This window comes from Cajanus cajan, chromosome 10, assembly GCF_000230855.2.
Source record: "Cajanus cajan strain Asha chromosome 10, NIPB_CcT2T_4, whole genome shotgun sequence".
Lineage (NCBI taxonomy): Eukaryota > Viridiplantae > Streptophyta > Magnoliopsida > Fabales > Fabaceae > Cajanus > Cajanus cajan.
Window position 1 is genome coordinate 28184032 of NC_138526.1, and position 22530 is coordinate 28206561.

At 34.4% G+C, this 22530-nt stretch overlaps 1 protein-coding gene across 6 annotated transcripts; it reads right to left on the minus strand.

Annotated features, from left to right (window-relative positions):
- Window positions 1–1464: 1464 nt before the first annotated feature.
- LOC109809862 (RAF-like serine/threonine-protein kinase 20) lies at window positions 1465–12260 on the minus strand. 6 transcript variants are annotated; one of them, XM_083065006.1, is made up of 10 exons: window positions 12089–12260; window positions 11174–11262; window positions 8273–11097; window positions 8120–8200; window positions 6319–6471; window positions 5986–6149; window positions 4007–4154; window positions 3788–3910; window positions 2686–2773; window positions 1465–1863 (listed from the first exon to the last, which is right to left on the minus strand). In XM_083065006.1, the coding sequence occupies exons 3-10, from the start codon at window positions 11078–11080 to the stop codon at window positions 1670–1672; spliced, it is 3759 nt and encodes a 1252-aa protein (XP_082921132.1). In that variant the 5' UTR covers window positions 11081–11097; window positions 11174–11262; window positions 12089–12260; the 3' UTR covers window positions 1465–1669. The 6 variants fall into 6 exon arrangements, with proteins under 6 accessions (XP_082921132.1, XP_020228860.1, XP_020228865.1 ...); XM_020373271.3 differs by having other exon boundaries at window positions 12085–12260; XM_020373276.3 differs by lacking the exon at window positions 12089–12260 and adding an exon at window positions 11930–12078.
- Between the last annotated feature and the right edge of the window lie 10270 nt (window positions 12261–22530).

Below are 22530 nucleotides of genomic sequence, written 5' to 3' on the forward strand. Positions count from 1 at the left end.
AAATCTTTTCAAGATTGATACAATATTTTTTTAATTCATCTTCCCCTAAACTTTTAAATTTATTTGAATCAAATAAAAAATTAAACATGTTTTCATATTCTAAAAATTGTTCAAATTAACTCAATAGAATAAATATATTGATCTAATATATACAAAAAATAATTAATGCAAAAAATAATTTTCAGTAAAATGAGCTATCTCATCACTATCAATATCATCAAAATATTTTTTCCTATGAATTTTACGTTTTTCATTGAACTTAGGCTCTATATCCATTTCAATAATCATTTCTTTGGTAGATTCTAATGCAGATGCAAAATCATTTTCCCTATAATTTTTGAATTAATTTTTCAATTATTCTTTTTTTTTCTTTTCAAATCCAGATACATACTTTCTATTTGGCATATTTTACTAATTGGCTAAAATAAAAATAACAAGAAAAATAATTTTTAAAATTAAAAGAAGATAATGAAAAAATAAAACCTGGAAAGTAAAAATTTATATCTGTGAATGAAAATTTCTTTAAGTTATGGCTATGCACTATCACAGCTGAGTATCAAAAATCGAAACCGTTGTGACAATCACTTTGCTTGCACCTACAATGATAAAAAATAAAAAAATGAGATCTAAAAACTATAATTTGTAAATAAAAGTATTGTCCTAAATTATTTTTTTCTCATGCATTAATAATTAATTTACAATGTTTTAGAAGGATTTGATCTTAACTTTTCAAAGACACGCAATAAATCATGGAAAGAAGAAATCTTGTCACAATGACAAACTTCAATTTCAATAAAGAAGAATATGTGGTATTGATCTCCAGGATGACCCATGACAAGTTCACTATGCAATATCATGCAAGAAGTGCACTACAATGGATTGTTAATGATGATAACTAAGAAAATACGTTGATATTATTGAACCAACACCCAGAATTATACTAACTTAACAGTTTTAAGGACTTACAGAGTAAGAATCAACCTAGAAAAAAGGCAAAATAGGACCTTATTGCTCCCAATCAAGCTCTCAAATTAGAGGTGAAGAAGGAATTGAAAATGAGAATAGAGAGAGAATGAGAAAGAGATAGACTATAGAGAAAACAAAGAAGTTAAAAATCTGCCATTTATAAAATACAAAAGTAACAGTGATTGTTGAGTAACTTTTTATTTACAAAAACTAATAAATGAGTTGTAGTCTTTTAAGTAATTTTAATAATAAAAAAATAAGAGATATAAAAAATATAAGATGTCTTATAAAATATTGAACCTTATATAAAATATTATTATTTTTAAAAAAATCAATTTATATCAATAATACTATTATTAAAAAAAATTGGAGGCCTTATAAATTTGGGAGCTATAGGCATTGGCCTTAAGCTCTGATTGACTCCATGCTTCTAATTTCAAGATACAAGAACAAGGGAAGAGGAATGAGAAAATTAAAAAGAAAAACAACCTAGGGAACTAATATGACAACTTTGAATTTCTATTAAGGTTGTTGAATGAACAACAAAAGTTTAATCAGGCAAACATTGAATCATCAATAAAATAATAGTGTAATTGCCCCTGGCAACAAAATACAACCTTGGAGTACCATTCAATGAATAAATTTAACAGTATCCATTTTCATCAAGAAAATGCATCAACACCAACATCAACATCTGTTTCAATCATTTGGAAGCCTTCTGGCCCTGAGTTTTGGTTTGGCTAGCGGCCGCCGACATTACGCGCAATCGACTGGCAATTTCTGTGAATGATGGCCTAGCTGCAGGATTGGGTGCCCAACACTGCTCCATCAGTGTTCTCCATTCAGGATCACAATGATTTGGGATTGTTGGCCTTAATGTGTTATTCACAATTCCGCCTGTATAGGCAGGAAAAAAACATTAATAGCCTTATGATAAATTGATGATTAGTGGACTACATGAAAACTTGAACAAGTGAGATGAAATTTAGAACATTCTTTTAAGGCCATGTTTGGATACCTGATGAGCGGAATAGAATGAAATGAGATGAAACAGAATGGAAAGAAGTTAACATTCCATTGTTTCGATACTTTTATGATTGAATGGAGATAAAAAGAATGGTTCCATCTCAGACCCCCAAACTGGTTTTCATTAGATTCCATTTAATTCCATCCATATTTTAAACAATCCTTAAAATGGAACTCAGCATTGTACTACTTTATTCCATCTCTTTCCATCAATCCAAACATAGGAACATCATGAATGTCAAAGGTAAAGGCATACAGACACAAGTAATTTGACCCACTGCTCTAGAGCTTTGATCACATATATCATAAAAACCATAGTTTCCTAATACACATCTTTGGTTGATGCCAAGTCTTGAGTGTAAACCCTAGGATTTCTCCTTATTTTAATCTTGTCCTTCAATCTGATTCGTTATGCACATCTTCGTCTAATATACGCTAGTTCTTTTGCCAACTCAACCTTCCCCCATCTTAATTCTCAACTTTTGTTACCAATTTTACAAAAGCTGATACAGTCAGCATTTTAAGAAACTACAGAAGAAGATTTCCTAATAGTCTAATACCGTTACTTCTATGAAAAGTAGAAACCAATTTCAGGAGGATGCAGCAAGAATGTAGTTGCATAGACATGAAAAAGAACATTAAGAAAAAGATAATGCCAATGATTGCAATATGAACAAAAAAAAAGGATGATACCTATGATTGCACCATAGTGCATATTGGCATATGGTTCCTCACCGGTTAGAATCTCCCATAATACTATGCCAAAGGAGAACACATCAACCTACAAATCAAAATTCAATTTCAGCAACAAGATGAATATAAACAGAAACAGAGGTAATATACAAGGATTGTAAACTGAAATAATTTAATTTTCAGACATTCCTTTCCAGAAATTGAGGTGAAAGTTCCCAGAATCCCATATTCCCTCATGAAAAGATTCCAAAAGTACAAAAAGAAATAAACAAGAATATTAGTACCTTTAAAATGTTCAAACAAAATTAATTTTACTTAAATTTCTACCGTTAAGGCATAGTTATCAATCTTGGATAGGCAGCACATAGAAATCAACCCCAAATATGCTATAGCAGGATAGAATATAGATTATAGAAAGATGACCACTATTTCAAAAAAAAATTTAATACAAATTATATAATTTATACTATATACATATAAATGCTCAAAAGTTACTCAACATTTGGAACAGACGTGAGTCATAGTTCAGAACAGAGAAAAGAATGGTGGGTTGGTGCCACCGGAAATACTGCTAGAGTCAGGAGGGTGTTGGTTAGAGTGTGGCTGTTGTACAGTAGAAAGGACCCTGGGAAACTACCCAATTAGGGTTTTTAAAAGTTCTGGAAAGGGGAAGAGAAATATCGACTTTGCCCCTAAAATGCACCTCTAAAATGATGCTTTTTTGAAGGCAAAAAAGTTTTGAGGGAAAAAGATGAGTTTTTCTGAAATTCCTCACTCTTGTGCTGCTATAGGCCGCATTGTGGTCATGACAGCCACAAGCTGACACACTATTCAAACCTTGTAGCAGTCCACAGCCTCTCTTCATCGCTATGCCACTATAGCGCACTTTTAATAACTAAGGCTCAAAAATGAGAGGAAGAACATTGTTGCAGGAACTATGAAGTATCAAATATGAACTAGTTAAGAGGCTTTTGCCATCTGAGATGAAGGCCCTTTTAACATCTAGAAGAGAGATCATTACAACTCGGCTCCTTATTAAATTTCAATTCTTCATCATGTGATCATAGAAAAAGCATTTCATTCGGACAACTAAAAAATCTACCTTTTCTGAGACCTTGTTGCTGCTACCATTCAGCAGCTCTGGTGCCATCCAAGGGAGAGTCCCCCGCACACCACCAGAAACCAAGGTATTTCGCTTAATTTTTGACAAGCCAAAATCCCCAACCTGGAAAGACAAAATTCTTAGTCTTTTCAACTCTATTTTAAATGCAAGACATTTCTTGTTTACAGAAATCTGTATAAAAAATCTCAGATTAGATACCTTGCATATAGGCCGCATAGGATCTTTCATGTTTACCAACAAATTGTCACATTTTAAGTCAAAGTGTACAATATTTTTTGAGTGCAAATATTCCATTCCAAAAGCTGCATCCATTGCAATTATCAGTCTCTTACGACGATCAAGATACCTGCAATGAAATTAGATCCTTCAGTAAGAACATGAAATTCATCACCAAACATATATTTAGAGAGAGAATCTTTTATATTTGTGATGGGAATAAATTTTGACCACTAGATCTATCATTAATGGTTAAGATTAAAACATCAAGTTAAGATTAAAAAGCATACAAGTCATGTGAGATTTTCAAAAGGTCACGTTAATCTTTTAATTGGTTTAACATTAAATCTTGACCACCCTTTATCGTTGTATGACCAATACTTATTCCTCTTGCTCTTATATAAAAATGATTCTCACTAGATACATCCCCCCCCCCCACACACACATATATATGTGGAGAGAAAGAGATAGAGTGACTCAAGTGATAACAATTGCTTATAGAAGAACAATTAATTATAACTCTTAGATTAAAATAAAAAACTTGGATTAAAACACTAAACAAAACTATCATGTACTACCACCTTTGTAGTTGCCTCTATCATTGTAACCTATGAAGCACCGACTCCGACATGGACACTTGACACGACACAAACATGGACACTGCTAATGTCCAAAAAGTAGGACACGGGGACATGACATGTATATATAAGCTTTTCATTTTTTATAAGATAATAACTCTTAGAAAATGAATTATATCCCTTAAAAGCTAAAACATCAAGTAATTCTTATGAAAAAGTTGAGTCTTGCAATATTTATAAATAAGTTGACTTTTAATTTTTTTATAATAGGAGTTTTAGATAAGTGTTTAGCTAAGAGCAACAGAAATTGACTCACTCTCTTGATTCATGTTCAAGTCGTGTCAAAAAGGTGTTAAAATTGTGTCGAAGAGGTATCCGAACCAAAAAATAATAATTTTTAATTGTAACATGATCTAGAAGTATTAGACACATGTCATGGTGTGTCTGACAAGTGTTGTATCAAAAACATGTCGGACACACTAACATGGTATTCTATAGATGTGTCAGTGCTTCATATTTCACTGTCACAACCACCATCCTTGTTGCCACCACTAACAATGAAAATGGTAGTAGTCGTGTTGGTGATAGTGGTGGTAGTGGCAGCGGCAGAGGTTCCTATAATGGTGGTGATGACTATGGTAGCGGTGGCAATGATGGTGGTTTTAGCATTGTTGGTGGTAGTAATGATGACAACAGTGATAATGGTGATGGCGGTAACAGTTGCAACTTGCAATAACGATTGTGACAACAACGACGATGAAGGATGTACTTGGTAGTTTTTGTTTGTAGTCTTTTATAATTTGTCTATTTTAATCTAAAGGTTGTTATTAAGTGTTCTCAAATAAGCAAAGGTTTTCACTAGAGTTGTACCTAAACCCTTGGATTAAAATACAATTTAGACTAAAAATACTTACTTAAAACCACAAATACAATCACCACCTTCACTGTCCACAATCACCACAAGTATATATATATATATATATATATATATATATACATGAAGAGGGATCAAGTTACTTTAAGAGTTATTCCCCATCTTTACCGTTCATTTTCTTTTAATCTAACTATTAAAAAGTGAGTTACTTGTTAGAACCATTGGATTAATAGAAAATGAAGGGTGAGGATGGAAAGTAACTATTTCAAAGTTACTCTTGGAGTAACTTGATCCTTCCTCCTATATATATATATATATATATATATATATATTATCATGTGTGAGATAGGAAATGTGATTGTTATCAAGGCATGACTTCCACTTATTCCGATAATAGCACTATACTAGTTAGTTTTTAAATACAATGATTTGAATAAAATAAATCAATATTTTAGGCCATTGGGTAATAACTAAATAATAGAATCCAAAATTTTCTCTAGGTGCATTACCTATCCTTGCGAAGTAATACATGCCTAAGAGAACCATCCACCATGTACTCTGCAACAGTGGCCATTGTTCCTCCTGGTCCATCCTGCACTACACCATAAAATGCCACCACATTTGGATGATGAAGCTTGGAAAGAATTTCAGCTTCTCGCCAGAATTCTACAGTCTGCGGGAAAAAATAAATATAATCTCAGATGCCTAAAACACTATCACAATTATTGAAGCACTTCAAGTAAATATAGTGAGAAGGAAAATAAGATGAATTAATAGGTAAGACATAATTTATAATGAAAAGAGAGTGAAGACCATCCAACAGAAATTAATTTATAAATTACCAGTCTCTCTTGCTCAGATGACCGACCAGTGAAGCAGATTTTCTTTATTCTTTTAATGGCAACATCTGTTCCTCGCCATTTTCCATGATATACAGTCCCAAAGGTACCGGAACCCAGTTCCTTCAGCTCTTCAAGATCATCATTCATTATGACCTAAAAAGTGCATTAGAATAAAGGAAGAAATGGATTACAGATTTTCAGGCCAGTGTTCAAGCAAAACAGTGAATGTGTGTCTGAAGCCTGTGAAGGTTTGTGAAGGCATATAAAAACAGCTAGATGGTCAGAAGCATATACTTCACAAGGTCAAATGAGAGAAGGACAAAGTCTAAGACAAATACCAAAACCAAGAACGTGATTGAATTGTCCATACCAAAGAATTTTAATAGCTGCATAGAGGCTATCAATAACTTTCACAATTTCTAATTCCCAACACGCACACACACAGAGCTACCTCATGTTAAAATTGCTGAAATTTAATATTCAGATCTATCTCAACTATTTTGGACAGTTTCTGTAATCATAACATTGATTATAGGAACCATAATTAGGTTCCCAAGTAAACTGTTATAAGTTTTCTTTTGAAGTAATTTGAAAAGACCATTTGCCAGAAAGAACTTTTAGGAAGTACAGAGAAAACAGAAAGAACAGGAGAGACACTTGACAAAGAATTTGACTATTTACTCTAGATACAAAACCTATTTTTCATTTGTTAAGTTTTGGTCCTGTAAAGCATACCCTTAGTTTTAATTTAAACACGTGGCAGAGGGAGGAAGAACAGCCAAATTATAAATAATATCAACTAATTTTTCAATTTCACCTTTAACATACCTTTTATTTCAACAAGGACTACCAAAAATATTGGCATACTGTCAAGATTTTTTTTGTCTCAGTAGAGGCAAGTAGTACTTTACAACTCAGAAAAGGTGAAGACTGCTTCAGACTATCTATTGGTCATTAAGTTAAACAGACATACACTGTATTGCATCATAACCAATGCAAAGAATAAAGAAACCTTAGAGCTAATTTCCCTTGAAAATGTTGCAACACAAACAGCAGACAACTGAAATCCACAGAGAGCAATGCTGAGTCTCCATGCACTGTCCATTCTGGCCTCACAAGGTTATGGGTTTTGCCACTACAATTCTATACCCAAAGGCAATTTGACTGACTCGATGACCAGATTTCATTCTCCATTTGAGTTCTATGTAACAAAGCTTGTAGCAGATTGGAAAATATGATGTATTCGCAAACATATTACATAAGAGTAAAATTGGAAACTTTCACATCATGTTTTGGGAAGGAAATTTCAAAAACATGTCCAAAATAAGAAGAAATCAACATCTACTGGTCCAAGAGAGACCGAAAGGCCATGTTCGTTGAGTGTTAAAACTGAAAGGAATTTTAAGTGACATTCTTCTAAATATAGGAGATGGAAAGTAGAAAAAGCACCGAGAGATTTTAATTGCTATCATAGCAACCTATGTGGCACTGATAGAATTTAAATGAAAATATGAGGGTAGGAATGGATTAATATGATAAGGTCATGCTCATCACTAAAATGAAAGCATGTGAAACTACTACAAACTTAACATTTGAACTCAGTTTAATCAAACCTCAAACCTCAAATGAAAAATTAAGAACCAGACAAGTATCATTCTCAATCCCATTCTTAGTATCATTCATTCATACACAAGAGAATAATCCATTTATAGAAGTCAGATAACCAGTAATTAATTTTCTTGAGCAAAATCCTCTTTAACTCCCCTTCCTACAATTTTACACACAAGAATAAGCATCTTACCTGAAAGGTACTTGGATCAAACTCTCCTAAAGAAGGATCAGGAGGAGGTAGATTGCTATTCCTTTTTTCAAACTTCCCAACCTGAGTGATAAGGACTTCTGTAAGAAGATAAACATATTTATACACAATCTGAAACCAAACTTAAAACCATACCTCATATTCTGAATCTTGTGCTCTTATGTGTTCCATCATAGCATCAAATTGCATACTTTCGGTGTTGTTCACTTGAGAATGACCATAATCTGACTTCCGTTCAGTGGTTTCTGCTCCAACCCTTCCATGTAAGTTTCTTATATTTTCTTCAACAAAATCGAGGTGGGACTCGGCATGGTTCAGAGAATTTTCATCAGTTGTTAAAGGTGTGACATGTTGATCCCTATTATCTCCAACCACTTTTCCTATTGCAGGTGAAAAACCAAGATGATCCTGATCCATAAGAGATACATTATCAATCCCCTCTTGGGCCAATTTTTGAAAATATGACCATCGTTTAGGTTCACGATTTTCCATGTTTACACTTAAGCCCGCTCCATCTGAGGTTAATGGATGCAGAATAGAGGGATCTTCTTCAAGTACTGCTTTAGAGAATATATCAGTGAAAAATTCACGGGGAAACCGATCATTAATATCAATAAGGATGTCACCTTGTGCTTGTTTGGAAACAACATTTGAAGGAAATTCTTCAGAATCATCTTTTATAGCTGCACTCCCATTTAAACTAACAGGTAAGGATTGCACATTAATATCGTCATTAGACTCCTTCACAGAGGCATCGCCCCAATCAACCTCTGGAAGATTGGATGCTGGATCATCAAGGTGCTTACCAGAGGAACCCTGGTGCAAATTAGGCAAGTCAGATTTACTGGCTTTTGTCTCATCAATCAGGGTTTTGTTATAGTTATTTTTACTATAAATTTCCATTTCCAACGCAACAACATTATCCTTATTTAACACATCTTTGCTTCCTTCATTGTCTGATAATACCCGCTTCAACTCAGGATTCACATGCTCAGTTAGCTTTGATTTCATCTGACCGCTTGCATCAGGAAGTTGTTTGTATATTTGGTGTTTCACAGCTCCATTATCAATGGCATAGCCATCTGCATGCAAGAGATTTTCTGTTACACCCAATTCCTCAGTTAGATTAGGCAGATTTCCATCATGTAACTTGTCACCAGATTCTGTACCTGAATCTGGTGGGTTGACGTCGGAAAGTAAATCTGAAACAAGGAACTGAGAACTGTGTGTATCATCTGATTTTGAGGACCGATTCAGCAACTCTACTTGTTCCCGTGAAATTCTCTCTGAATAATAAACTCTTTTAGGAAGAGGAGGAGGATGAAGAGAACTCAAGTCAGGTGCATTGGAGTGGGAATCAACATAAGCAGGACCAAATGCACTGCTAGATGTAGAAGTTTCTTCATAATCCTGATGCTTTTCCATTTTTGCTGGATGCAATGAATGTCCCTCTGGTGCAGTAACAACAACCGATGCTTCAGTAAAATTATTTTTCATGTAACCATTAACCAGTTGTGCAGGAGCTGGAGATGGTAATTCTGTGGATTTCCCAGTGCCACTTCCTTGTTGAATTGAACCATCAACAATCTTGTTTGCCAATGTTGCTGGTATTTCTGAATTTTGTACTTGCATTCCACGAGGTGGAAGGCCTTCATTCAGAATCCCTTGTTGACTAACGAGCATATGAGGAGGCATAATGATAGGAGTTTCTCCGATGACAGGTTTATGAGAAGGAATAAAGCCATGATTAATGAGATATTGATCATTAGGTTCCCCGTGGTGCATCATTTGATCACCGTAAAACGGTGGATATTTTTCATAAGAATTTGAGGAAGTTGGTAGCACAGGTAGTGAAGACTGAATGCTCAATGATGAGTCAAAATTGTTAGTCAAGGGAGCATTGCCTTGTGCGATGGAATCTACACCAACTCTACTAGTCTCCTTGTCAATACTTTGCCTGTCCAATTCATTTATATCATTTGCAGAGAAACTGACACCAATCATGGTTGTGTTTTTTCTTGATCCCAAGTCCATGCCATTAACGGCAACAACATACTGGATCTCAGAATCATCACCCACGCTGCTGAGACAAAACTGAGCATCCTCCAAATCACTCATTGAGAACAAAAACATCCTAAGCTTTTGTGATCCTTCTCTATCTTCTAGATGATTGCATTCTTCCATCATATTCTGCAAATCTTCATCAGATGACACAGATACCAAAGCATCAAGATCTTCCCCAGGAAGCTGATACTTGATTGCATGAACCTGATTATAAATTTGTAATGCTTTCTGCATGAGCTCCAGCCAAGATATATCCTTTCTTATTCGAAGAATGCGTGTTTGACCCCCGACATACCTTAGCTTTCCATCACATGGTCGTGGCAATATTCTGCCACCAAAGCTGCAAAGAAATTTCATCATTATTGATCTATCATGAACTCCAAAAGAGCCATATCCAGGTACAACTTGTCTATTGTCCTGATTCAATGAAGTTCTTGGCATTGATCGGATCGACCCATAATTGCTTCTGTCCCCAGGTAACGATGTGTTCATTCTATCAAACTCTTTTGGATATTTATCAACCACTGAAAGCATAGAAATATCAGATCCACTTTCAGACCCTGCATGGCTGATGCCTAAAATGCCTTTCAGTTCCATATAACCTGGAGTATAATTGGATTCGCTGGCATTTGATAATACAGGCTTCCTGATATTCACCCTATCTCTCATGAATTCAAGAGCAAATTCCTCACCTGTCTGTATGGAGTAATTAAGTACAGGTTTAACTTCTGATGTGTTGAGGTCATCTGGTCTTCTACTGGTATGTATGCCATTCAGATGGTCCTGCAAAACTGACTGTGACCCAGGCTGGTGGTATTCATCATTTCTAGGTTCCATGTTAGCGCACAGAATCGTGTTTTGGAATCTTGATTGTTCCATCACATCATCTTTTTCTTCTTTATAATAGAAAAATACATTAAAAATCTGAGTCAAAAAGCTCTACAAATTTAGTAACTGAGCAGTTTTAGTCACCATATAGGAATTTGAAGAAGCATCTGTAACCACTGAAAACTGTTGTACTTTCTCTCCGAAAATGCAAAGTAAATATAAAAGCAATTTCCCTGTAAGCACAACGGAACCAAAACAAGTTCTAGCAATAAATTAACATGCAGTGAGATGTCACCTATAAAAATTAAAAAGAAGGCCACACAATGCCCACATCATTTACAAAGTTAACATTAACAACTTTCAATGTAACAAATAACTTTGGTACTATATGATGGATTTGGGGTATGACTTCATTGACCATAAATAACGATATCATGCAAATTACAGAATGTCTCAGTAAGTAATCAATAACATTGCCATTTATAAGCTCTTCATTTGATTAATCCAAAATGTTTTTAGATACTGATTTCCACAAAATGTCTTAAGCTTTTTATGATTTAATAAGCATGAATACTAACATACCGATTGCATTCACAGGTAAATCAGCCAATATTCAAAAACAGTTGCAAGAGGCAGTTAAGCAAGAGAGAGCATCACCAATCCAAAAACAATGAAACAAACACCAATGAACAAAAATAGAAAAACTTAAACATACCAAACTTGGTCATAATCTAGACTCCACTAGAAACACAATCAGAACCCCTTCAACTCCATCTAAATCCCTAAACCCAATACATTCAATCTAGGGTTCTGCCCCAATAGTTGAGCTTCACAATGAGGCACACAAAATCAAAAATAGAAAAGCCAACTAAGAGAACAGAATATGAAACTGAATCTAACCACCCAATGAAGCAAAAACGCCAATAGAAAAAACAAAACTCTCTCTTAACCAATGCTCTCAGCTCAAAAGATGCAGCTACGGGTGAAGAAGGGATCACAATAAAGACCAAATTTTGAATCCAAAAATAGAGGTTTGAGAGGAAAAGGAAACGAACCCACTTGTTTTTTCGTCAATGGGTATCACGCAATAACGTTGGTTTCACACCAGAGTGTTAAGCAACTTGTACTTCAAGTTGTTGAACTCCTTTCTGCAGAAAAAGACGGTTCTTTTCTCTCTCCACCAGTTGCACCCACCGTCCTTTCCGTTTTCGTTTCTGCTGAAATTAGATTTATTATTCATTTATTTATTATTTATTTCTGCATTTAGTCAAACGAGAAAAAATCAATCTAGCTGCTTCCTTACAGATAAATACAGAAGCGACAACGTGACCATTTCTCGCGCCCAACTTTCTTTTTGTTAAATAGTGTGCATTCATATTTCAAAAAAAAATAAATTTAAATGATATATTTAAGTATATTTTTAAGTCTTTATAATATAGCTTTTTATTTCCATCTTTATAAGTTTATTGTTGAAAAATAGTTATAAAAAATATATTTTATTTTAATCATTTTTATTTTACTTTATTTATTATTATGTATATATTTTTTATTTAATTTATTATAATATTTTGATATTATAAATTAGTCCTTTTGAAAAAAAATGTAGGATTAAAAATAAAGTATTCACATGTTACAAAGATAGAAAAAAAAAAAGTATATCACATTGACTAAATTAAAAAAAAAATAAGACAACTATTTTAAAATAATTTTATAAAGATTATAAACCAAAAAGCTAGTATATTGCATGAATCAATAATGTCTTTAAATCAGTTAAGCATATTTAATTATTAACTAAACAATAAAAATTACTTTTATTATTGTATTTAGAAGACATTGTAATATTATATCTAAAGTTAATAAATTGTAAATTTATTTATGCAAATTGACAATCATATTAATCAATTAAAATAAATTGTGACTAAAATGATAAAAATGATATATATTAAAGGATTAAATTACCGGTAACTACTTAATTAATATGACAACATCTTTCAAATTCAAGAATGAAAGTGAACATTTATTATTATTATTAAAAAATAAACAATCACTTTTATCTTAATAATGATAATTGTGATATTATAATTGATGAGGTTCTTCTTGAAGAAAATCTCAAGGAATGTTCTTCAATTCTTCTCGGATCCTTGGAAGAATGGCAAGGATTGGAAGCTCCAAGAAGAACAAGTGTAGTCAAGTATAACCTAGCTATCTCAGATAGAAAGTGATGACGCCTAACACTACAAGGAGAGGATCTCAAGTAGGGTAGAGTTTAGGCGAAGGGAGACTTTCGGAGGAGAGATTTCAAGAGTAGAATTCTCATTCAATTAATTTCAAAAGTGTTTACAAACTCGACCAAGAAGGAATTTATAGGCAAAATTAGGTCAAGGGTGCACGTTAGGTTAGCCTAAGGTTAAGTAAAACCATGGTATGGTTTACTTAACCTTAGGCGCCAAAATTTGAATTCAAATATTCAAATTTTGGTGTCAACCGGTCACCTCCCCCATGTGCACTCATTTGGATGTAATTTGGTATCCATTTGAGTTGCATTTTGGTCACACCATGTACATGTGTGCACATGGCCGAAATGCATACCAAATGTCATACTAATTACATGCAAATGCATATGCACATGTTAACCTAAATTAACCCTAAATTCACATTGGCATTAAATGTAAATCCTAGTCTAGGTGGCCGAAAATACAAGGCCTAAAAATGCAATACAAGCCCTAAGGCCCAAACCTACACTACTCCTACACTACTTGGGCTTGAGTCAAAGCCCAACTGAAAAGTGTGATGGGCTTTTCTTGAGCATGGGCCCACTCTTCTTGAATCCTCTTGGCCATAGCCCTGGTAGTTGGGCCCTTGGCCCATGGGCCTCCTCCATCATCCCCTCCCTCTTGAAGAGGATTTGTCCTCAAATCCAAAGCTTCCTCCTCTTGGGCAGCAAGTCCTGTAAAAAGAGATAAATCAGAAACATTGAAGCTAGGACTAACCTCATATTCAGAGGGGAGATCTAAGACATAGGCATTATTGTTTATTTTCTTGAGGATTTGAAAGGGTCCATCTCCTCTAGAACTAAGTTTTGACTTTCTTTTGGAAGGAAACCTATCCTTCCTAAGGTGTAGCCAAACCCAGTCACCTTCATTGAAGACAACTTTCTTTCTACCCTTGTTATTGTATTTTGCATATGTTTCTGTTTGGGATTGAATATGATTCCTAACCCTCTCATGCAAGTTTTTGACAAAATCAGCCCTAGATGTGCCTTCTTTATGGATAAAAGAAGTGACATCGGGAAGGGGTAATAAATCTAAAGGAGTGAGAGGATTGAAACCATAAACAATCTCAAAAGGAGACATTTTGGTGGTTTTATGGACCACCCTATTGTAGGCAAACTCCACATGAGGGAGATAGTCATCCCATGACTTTTTATTGCCTTTGAGGATTGCCCTCAACATAGTCCCAAGAGACCTATTGACTACCTCAGTTTTCCCATCAGTTTGTGGGTGACATGTAGTAGAAAATAGAAGTTTAGTTCCTAGCCTTGCCCATAAAGTTTTCCAAAAGTGGCTAAGGAACTTAACATCTCTATCAGAGACTATAGTTTTAGGTAACCCATGAAGTCTCACTATTTCCTGAAAGAATAATTTAGCAATATTACTTGCATCATCCACTTTGTGGCATAGAATAAAGTGTGTCATTTTATTAAAACGGTCCACTACCACAAAGATGGAATCCTTTCCTCTTTGGGTTCTAGGCAAACCAAGGATAAAATCCATGGAAATGTCTACCCAAGGAGCATTGGATATTGGCAAGGGGGTGTATAGTCCATGAGGTTTTGTGGTAGATTTAGCTTGAAGACAAGCTATACAACTACTACAAAATCTTTGAACATCTCTTTTCATATGAGGCCAAAAGAATTTCTCTTTTAAGAGTAAAAGAGTCTTCTCAATCCCAAAATGCCCCATGAGCCCACCCTCATGGCTCTCCTTTACCAAGAGTTTCCTAATAGATCCTTGGGGAATACAAAGTTTATTTTCTTTAAAAAGAAACCCCTCAGAAATATAGTAACCTTGATAAGGTTTTTGAATACATAAAGAATAAAAGTTAGCAAAATTAAGGTTTTTCTCATACAATTCCTTTATGTCATCAAACCCTAGTATTTGAGAACCTAGGATGTTCAACAACACGTCTTCTTGATAAAGCATCAGCTACTACATTTGTAGAGCCTTTCTTATACTTGATGACATAAGGAAATTGCTCAAGGTACTCAACCCATTTTGCATGCCACTTATTTAATTTATGTTGACCCTTCAAGTATTTAAGGGATTCATGATCACTATGAATGACAAATTCCTTGGTCACAAGATAATGTTCCCAAGTTTGAAGGGCTCGAACTAAAGCATACAACTCCTTGTCATAGGTAGGGTAGTTCAAGGCAGCCCCATGAAGTTTTTCACTGAAATAGGCTATGGGATGGCCACCTTGTAACAACACAGCTCCTATGCCAAGACCTGAAGCATCACATTCTAGCTCAAAAGTTTTGTTAAAATCAGGGAGAGCTAGAACAGGTGCTTGAGTGAGTTTTTGCTTAAGTTCTTGAAATGCTAAGTTATGTTTTTCTTGCCATAGAAAGACCACATCCTTCTTCACCAACTCATTAAGAGGTGAAGCTAATGTAGAGAAGTTAGGAACAAATCTTCTATTCGGGATCCACTTGAACCCCTTTTTTACTCACCACAAACCCTAGGAATATAACATTATCCACACAAAAAAGTGCACTTGTCTACATTGGCAAACAAGTGATTGTCTCTAAGAACAAGTAAGACTTGTCTTAGGTGATCCACATGATCACTTAGACTTTGGCTATAGATTAAGATGTCATCAAAATAAACAACTACAAATCTACCAATACAATCCCTAAGGGCATGATTCATGAGCCTCATGAATGTGCTAGGTGCATTAGTAAGCCCAAATGGCATTACTAACCATTCATATAATCCAAACTTAGTCTTAAAAGCAGTTTTCCACTCATCATCTTCCTTGATTCTAATTTGGTGATATCCACTTTTAAGATCTATTTTTGAAAATATGGATGACCCATGCAACTCATCAAGCATGTCATCAAGCCTAGGAATTGGGTGCCTATATTTTATGGTGATGTTGTTGATGGCTCTACAGTCACAACACATCCTCCATTTTCCATCTTTTTTTGGCACCAATATAACGGGTACAGCACAAGGGCTTAGACTCTTTTAAATCCAACCCTTATCCAACAAATCTTGTACTTGTTTCTCTATCTCTTTAGTTTCTTGAGGGTTTGTCCTATAGGCTGGTCTATTGGGAAGACTAGCCCCAGGCACAAGATCTATTTGATGCTCTATTTCTCTAAAAGGTGGAAGTCCCATAGGGCCTTCACTAGGAAATACATCATCAAATTCAATTAAAAGATTTTTAACCTCGAGAGGTAGAGAAGTTTCCAAAGAACTTGTGACAGTGCATGTGAGTGTTCCTCTACACATGAGGATATAAGAAGATGGTTCAAGTAAGAGAGATGTTATTTGTAAAGTTTTTGTTTCAAATGTCTCTCCTTGAACTATCTCTAGAGAGGGAACACTAGACTCTCTAGAATCCTCTTGATTTCTAGTTTTTAGGGTTTTTTTTTTTAATTTTCCACGCCTTTCTCTTGCTCACGTTTGGTCTTCATTTGTACTTGATCTTCCATCACTTGTGAAGGTGATAGAGGATGAAGCACAAACTTCTTACCCTTGTGGGTGAAAGTTATTTTATTAGTTAGGCCATCATGGTGTGTTTGCTTATCAAATTGCCATGGCCTACCCAATAAAATATGACAAGCTTCCATGGGAACTACATCACATTTGACTTTATCTTGATAGTTCCCAATGGAAAACTCTACTTCCACTTGTTGGTTAACCACCATATCCCCATCATCATTGAGCCAATGAAGTTGATAAGGTTTGGGATGGGGTGTGGTAGTTAATCCCAACTTTTTAACCATCCTAGTGCTACAACAATTGCACCAAGATCCACTATCCACAATTAAAGAACAAGCTTTAGTGGAAATGTTACACCTTGTATGAAAAATGTTCTCTCTTTGGGATTGTATATTACTAGGTTGGTTATTGAGGACCCTTCTCAACATAAGAAGTTCCCCATTGTAAGGGTAAGTAACCTCACATGACTCTCCCTCACTTGCTTCTTCTTCATCCTCACTTGAAGATGGAGAAGTAGTAGCTTCATCTTGGCTACTATAAATGTCTTAGCCCCTTAGTATCATGACCTTTTTGTTAGGGCATTGAGAAGCAATGTGGCCTCTCCCAAGACACTTAAAGCACTTTATGTCACTAGATTTGGTGCTAATGTGTGAGGTGTTTTTCTTTTCTTTTTCTTCTTTTCTTTTTACCTTTGTCTAGATTTTTGGAGGAATCAAAATTATTTTTCTTCTCAAAAGTTTTTCCCTCTCTCTTGTAGTCATTCTTTAAATAAGAAGATGAGTATGAGCTTGTTTTGAAATTTTTCCTCAAATTTTGTTGTTCAATTGATACAAAGTTGAACTAAGTCATTCAAATCTCTATAATGTAAAAGCTCAACCTTATCTCTTATTTCAAAAGTTAGACCACTCAAAAATCTAGCAATGGTAATGTCCTCTTCCTCTCTAATGCCAGCCCTCATCAAATATAACTCCATGGTTTGTCTATATTCTTCAACAGTCATGTTCTTTTGATGGAGTCTTTGGAGCTTATTGATAAGCTCCCTAGTGTAGTATGAGGGGATATGTCACCTTCTTAAAGCACTCCTTAACTCATTCCAATATTGAATTGGAGGGTCATTATGGAGGCGCTTATCCCTAACAAGGGATGTCCACCAATACATGGCGTACGTGGCCTTGGAAGCTCAAGGTGGCTAGAGACACTTTTCTTTCTTCACTCACTTGATGGCAAGTGAAGATTTGTTCAACCTTCATTTCCCAATCAAGGTACCCCTCCACATCATCTTTGCCATGAAAATAAGGGAGATCTACCCAAGATTCCCTAGCTTTTGGGGTCCTATGAACTCTTCTAGGAGGTTGTTGAAAATGATCACCTAAGGCTAGGCTATCATCATGCATGGATTCTCCTATGGTTGAACTATGAACTTGAGAGCTATGTCTACTTCGGTGTCTATTGTGCAATTTTTCTTCTTTTTCCTTTAATAGACGAATTTTCTCTTCCAAAAGAGCAAGTTGAGCCTCTCTTTCAAGTTTTTCTTTAAGTCTATGTTTAGCCTCTTGCTCTTTCCAAATCTTTAGTGATCTTAATTCATGTGCTACCTTTGAAATATCATTGTAGTCACTTGAATTACTATCACTATGAGGAGTAGAAAATTCTTCCATTATAGGTGAAAGATTTTGTTTAATGAAAGACTTTTTTAAAAGCAATTTTTAAAGGTTAAGACTAAGTACTTGGAGGACTAAGTATACAAATTGAACTTTGGAGGGAGGTGAGCTACTAAGAGCTACTTAATAACCAAGCCTCTTCAAGTAAAAATTACTAATCCCCCTTGTAGTTAATCCTCACCAAAAATCTTTTCAATGAAAATATTTGTTTGTGATTTGTGATATGTTGAACAACTAGACGAATTAGGAACTAAAAAAAATTAAAATTGCAAGAATAATAAACTACGTACACGAATTCCTAAGGTGAAAGCTTGAGAGGTACCAAAGACCAATCGAGGACCACTTCCACCAAGTCTAACGAAAATTAGGGTTCCTAAAGAGAGGTGGTTGTGTACCCAAGACACTCCAAAAATGGCCAATTACAAATGAATTAAAAGCTGGACAGAAAAGTAAATAAGTGGCCTCAATGGAACACAAAAACAGCCACCAAAATTAGTGATGAAATTAGAGACCACTTTTGTAATGAAAATTCAAATTAGTGATGGAAAATTGGTCTCTAAATCCGTCACTAATACTTTGTTTTTTTTTTTTTTAAATCAATACAATTTGAATTAATTCTCCAAAGATTCTTCACGGCTTGGTAAGGTGCAGCAGCCACAAAAATTTCCAACAACTTGAAGTGTTTGGTGTTTGATTTGGTAGCCAATCCGAGAAGATCTCCTTGGTCACCTTCCTCCTCCTTATCTTAGTCCTATTTTGATGACCCTTGTAGAACTAGTTTCTATGGAGATAGACTAGGTCAAAACTAGGCCACACTTTGAGTCCAAAATTTAACACAAACAGCCAAGACAATTTGAGAGTAGGGATGGCAATGGGGCGGGGCGGGTACGGGTTTCATGATACCCGTCCCCGTCCCCGCAAGTTAAACTCATCCCTATTCCCGTCCCCATACCCGTCGGGTATAGATTTTCATCCTCATCCCCGTCCCCGTCGGGTATCGGGTATACCCGTACCCGTACCCGTCAATTTTTTTATTTTTTATTTTTTGTAAAAAAAATGATATTTTTAAATTATTTTTTATTATATTATAATTATAATTAGGTTATTTATTTATCTCATATTATAATAAATAATCACACATAAAAAAATATTAAATTTTTTTAATATAATTAAATTGAAAGTGAATATTAAATTAAAAATAAGAACGAGGACGGGTACGGGTACGGGTACGGGTACGGGGCGGGTAAGTACATACCCGTACCCGTACCCGTACCCGATTTAATATATCGGGTTTTACCCGTACCCGTACCCGGTCAAACCGGGTATTGCCCGTCAAAGTCGGGACGGGTTCGGGTATTACCCGCGGGTACGGGTATATTTGTCATCCCTATTTGAGAGTTAACCAAGACAAGAGTGGATTATAAGAATAGACAATCTATATGATCAAAGAAAAGGATTAGGCTAGTACAAGAAGGAAGATTCCTAGATAGATTCTAGAATTTGAATGACAAAATCAAAACACTCAAAATTTGTAAGCTGAAAATATATGGTATTCAAACTACACAATAGCGATCGAGAAGCACAAACTAAAACAATACAATCTCCTTTTTGGCTTTTAACTTGAAAATTAGATTTGAATATTTTTTTTTTAATCAAATTTCTTTTGAATTTTCTTTTGAACTTTTGTTCTATATTTTTTTATATATATTTAGGAGATGCCTTTTCCTCTTTTGAATTTTTGAAGTCTCAATTCTCGGTCACCACTTATCAAGGCACTAAAAAAACCGTTTTCAAAATTTGAATCCAAATGACAATCAAATTAGGTCAACATGTAATGAAATGTGAACATGCTTTTGTCACTTGTTTTCCCTTAACACATGCCACGGTTGTGGCTCCAAATTTGAATTTCAAAATTTTCTAAACAAAAAATTTTCAGCAACCAAAAGGTATTCAAGATCAAACTCACGGAATTAGGCACAAAAATATTGAAGACACTTTATATCAAGGAAACCTAAAACTAAGAAAACTACTAATGATCTAATAGTAGTTTATGAACTCAAATCAAAAGCAAAATTATGAAGCACACTAAACCAAAATGATTCGGTCAAATCCAGAAAAAAATTTCAAAAGACAATTAACACAAAAAGTAAAACAAGCATAGCTAGGAATTAACAACAATTAAAGAACTACACATGAAACTAGACATGGATTCAAAAATTAAATGACTCAAAAACACATATGACCAAAAATTTCAAGTAAGACTCAAAGAAACAAAAAGTTTATAAGCTGAATTTTCCTAGAAGCATATTTTGTGGAGCATGATTCATGAAAAGTAATTAAAACAAAAAGCATATATGAATCATTCAAGCAATCCGAAAGCTAGATCCATCAAATTTTAGGCAAGAAATAGATCTAGGAAGGAATCAACTCTAAACTGACATAAACTCAAGTATTGCATACGGATCAAACAATCACTCAAAAGACAAAGAACTTATCTATTAAAGACCGAAGCTCTGATACCACTTGATGAGGTTCTTCTTGAAGAAAACCTCAAGGAATGCTCTTCAATTCTTCTCGGATCCTTGGAAGAATGGCAAGGATTGGAAGCTCCAAGAAGAACAAGTGTAGCCAAGTATAACCTAGTTATCTCGGATAGAAAGTGATGAAGCCTAACTCTACAAGGAGAGGATCTCAAGTAGGGTAGAGTTTAGGCTAAGGGAGACTTTCGGAGGAGAGATTTCAAGAATAGAATTCTCATTCAATTAATTCCAAAAGTGTTTACAAACTCGGCCAAGAAAGAATTTATAGGCAAAATTAGGTCAAGGGTGCACGTTGGGTTAGCCTAAGGTTAAGTAAAACCATGGTATGGTTTACTTAACCTTAGGCGCCAAAATTTGAATTCAAATATTCAAATTTTGGTGCCAACCGGTCACCTCCCCCATGTGCACTCATTTGGATGTAATTTGGTATCCATTTGAGTTCCATTTCGGTCACACCATGTACATGTGTGCACATGGCCGAAATGCATACCAAATGCCATACTAATTACATGCAAATGCATATGCACATGTTAACCTAAATTAGCCCTAAATTCACATTGGCATGAAATGTAAATCCTAGTCTAGGTGGCCGAAAATACAAGGCCTAAAAATGCAATACAAGCCCTAAGGCCCAAACCTACACTACTCTTACTCTACTTGGGCTTGAGTCAAAGCCCAACTGAAAAGTGTGATGGGCTTTTCTTGAGCATGGGCCCACTCTTCTTGAATCCTCTTGGCCATAGCCCTGGTAGTTGGGTTCTTGGCCCATGGGCCTCCTCCATCAATAATAGTTATGAAACTAAAAAAAATGTTAAAGAAATCTATAATTTTAACTATTATATATATATATATATATGGAGTAAATGTTCATTTTGTTTCATGGATTTGAAAAATACTTTTGTACTAGTTCTTGAATTCTACAATCATGTTAATAATAAGAAAATAAATGATGCTTAAAAGTGGTATTATATATATAAAAGAAATAATTTATTTATATTAAAAGTAAATCTTAGTAGACTTACTTTCTTTAATAACTTATTTTACATTAAATTTTGATAATTTAACCATTAAATTAAAAATTTTCAATACATATATTAAGTTTACAAATTTTTTTAAATTTAAAAAATATTTAATAATTTGTTATATAAATTCAAATCAACGTATAAAATATTTTTATAATTATTCATCAATTTAAATTAAGAAAATACAATATCAAATAATTTTAAAATTTTTAAAATATTTATAAACTTAATTTGCATTATAAATTTTTAATTAAATAATTAAATCGTTAAAATTACAAATTATACACATATTCGAAGATTAAGATAGAAATAGCTAATAAAGTTAAAAACTTTTTGACAATTTTAAAATTTATTTTATATTTTATCTTAGGTGTACCAACTTATTTAATGGTGTTCACCACTTTCAAAGACCAAAATGACTACTACTCTCTATATATTAATATTATTACTTGGTAACAAATTTTTTAAAATTTTAGACTAATATCATTATAAATTTACTCGATCAAACTTCTTTTTGAGATTTCGTTCCATTCAAGGACTAACACGACA

Coding starts and splice junctions, on each gene's coding strand:
- LOC109809862 (XM_020373274.3), bottom strand. CDS start 11,080: ATGGAACAATCAAGATTCCAAAACACGATTCTGTGCGCTAACATGGAA. Junction 4,155..5,985: donor GTATTACTTCGCAAGGATAG/GTAATGCACCTA, acceptor ATTTCATTGCAG/GTATCTTGATCGTCGTAAGA. Junction 2,774..3,787: donor GCAACAAGGTCTCAGAAAAG/GTAGATTTTTTA, acceptor TTTGATTTGTAG/GTTGATGTGTTCTCCTTTGG.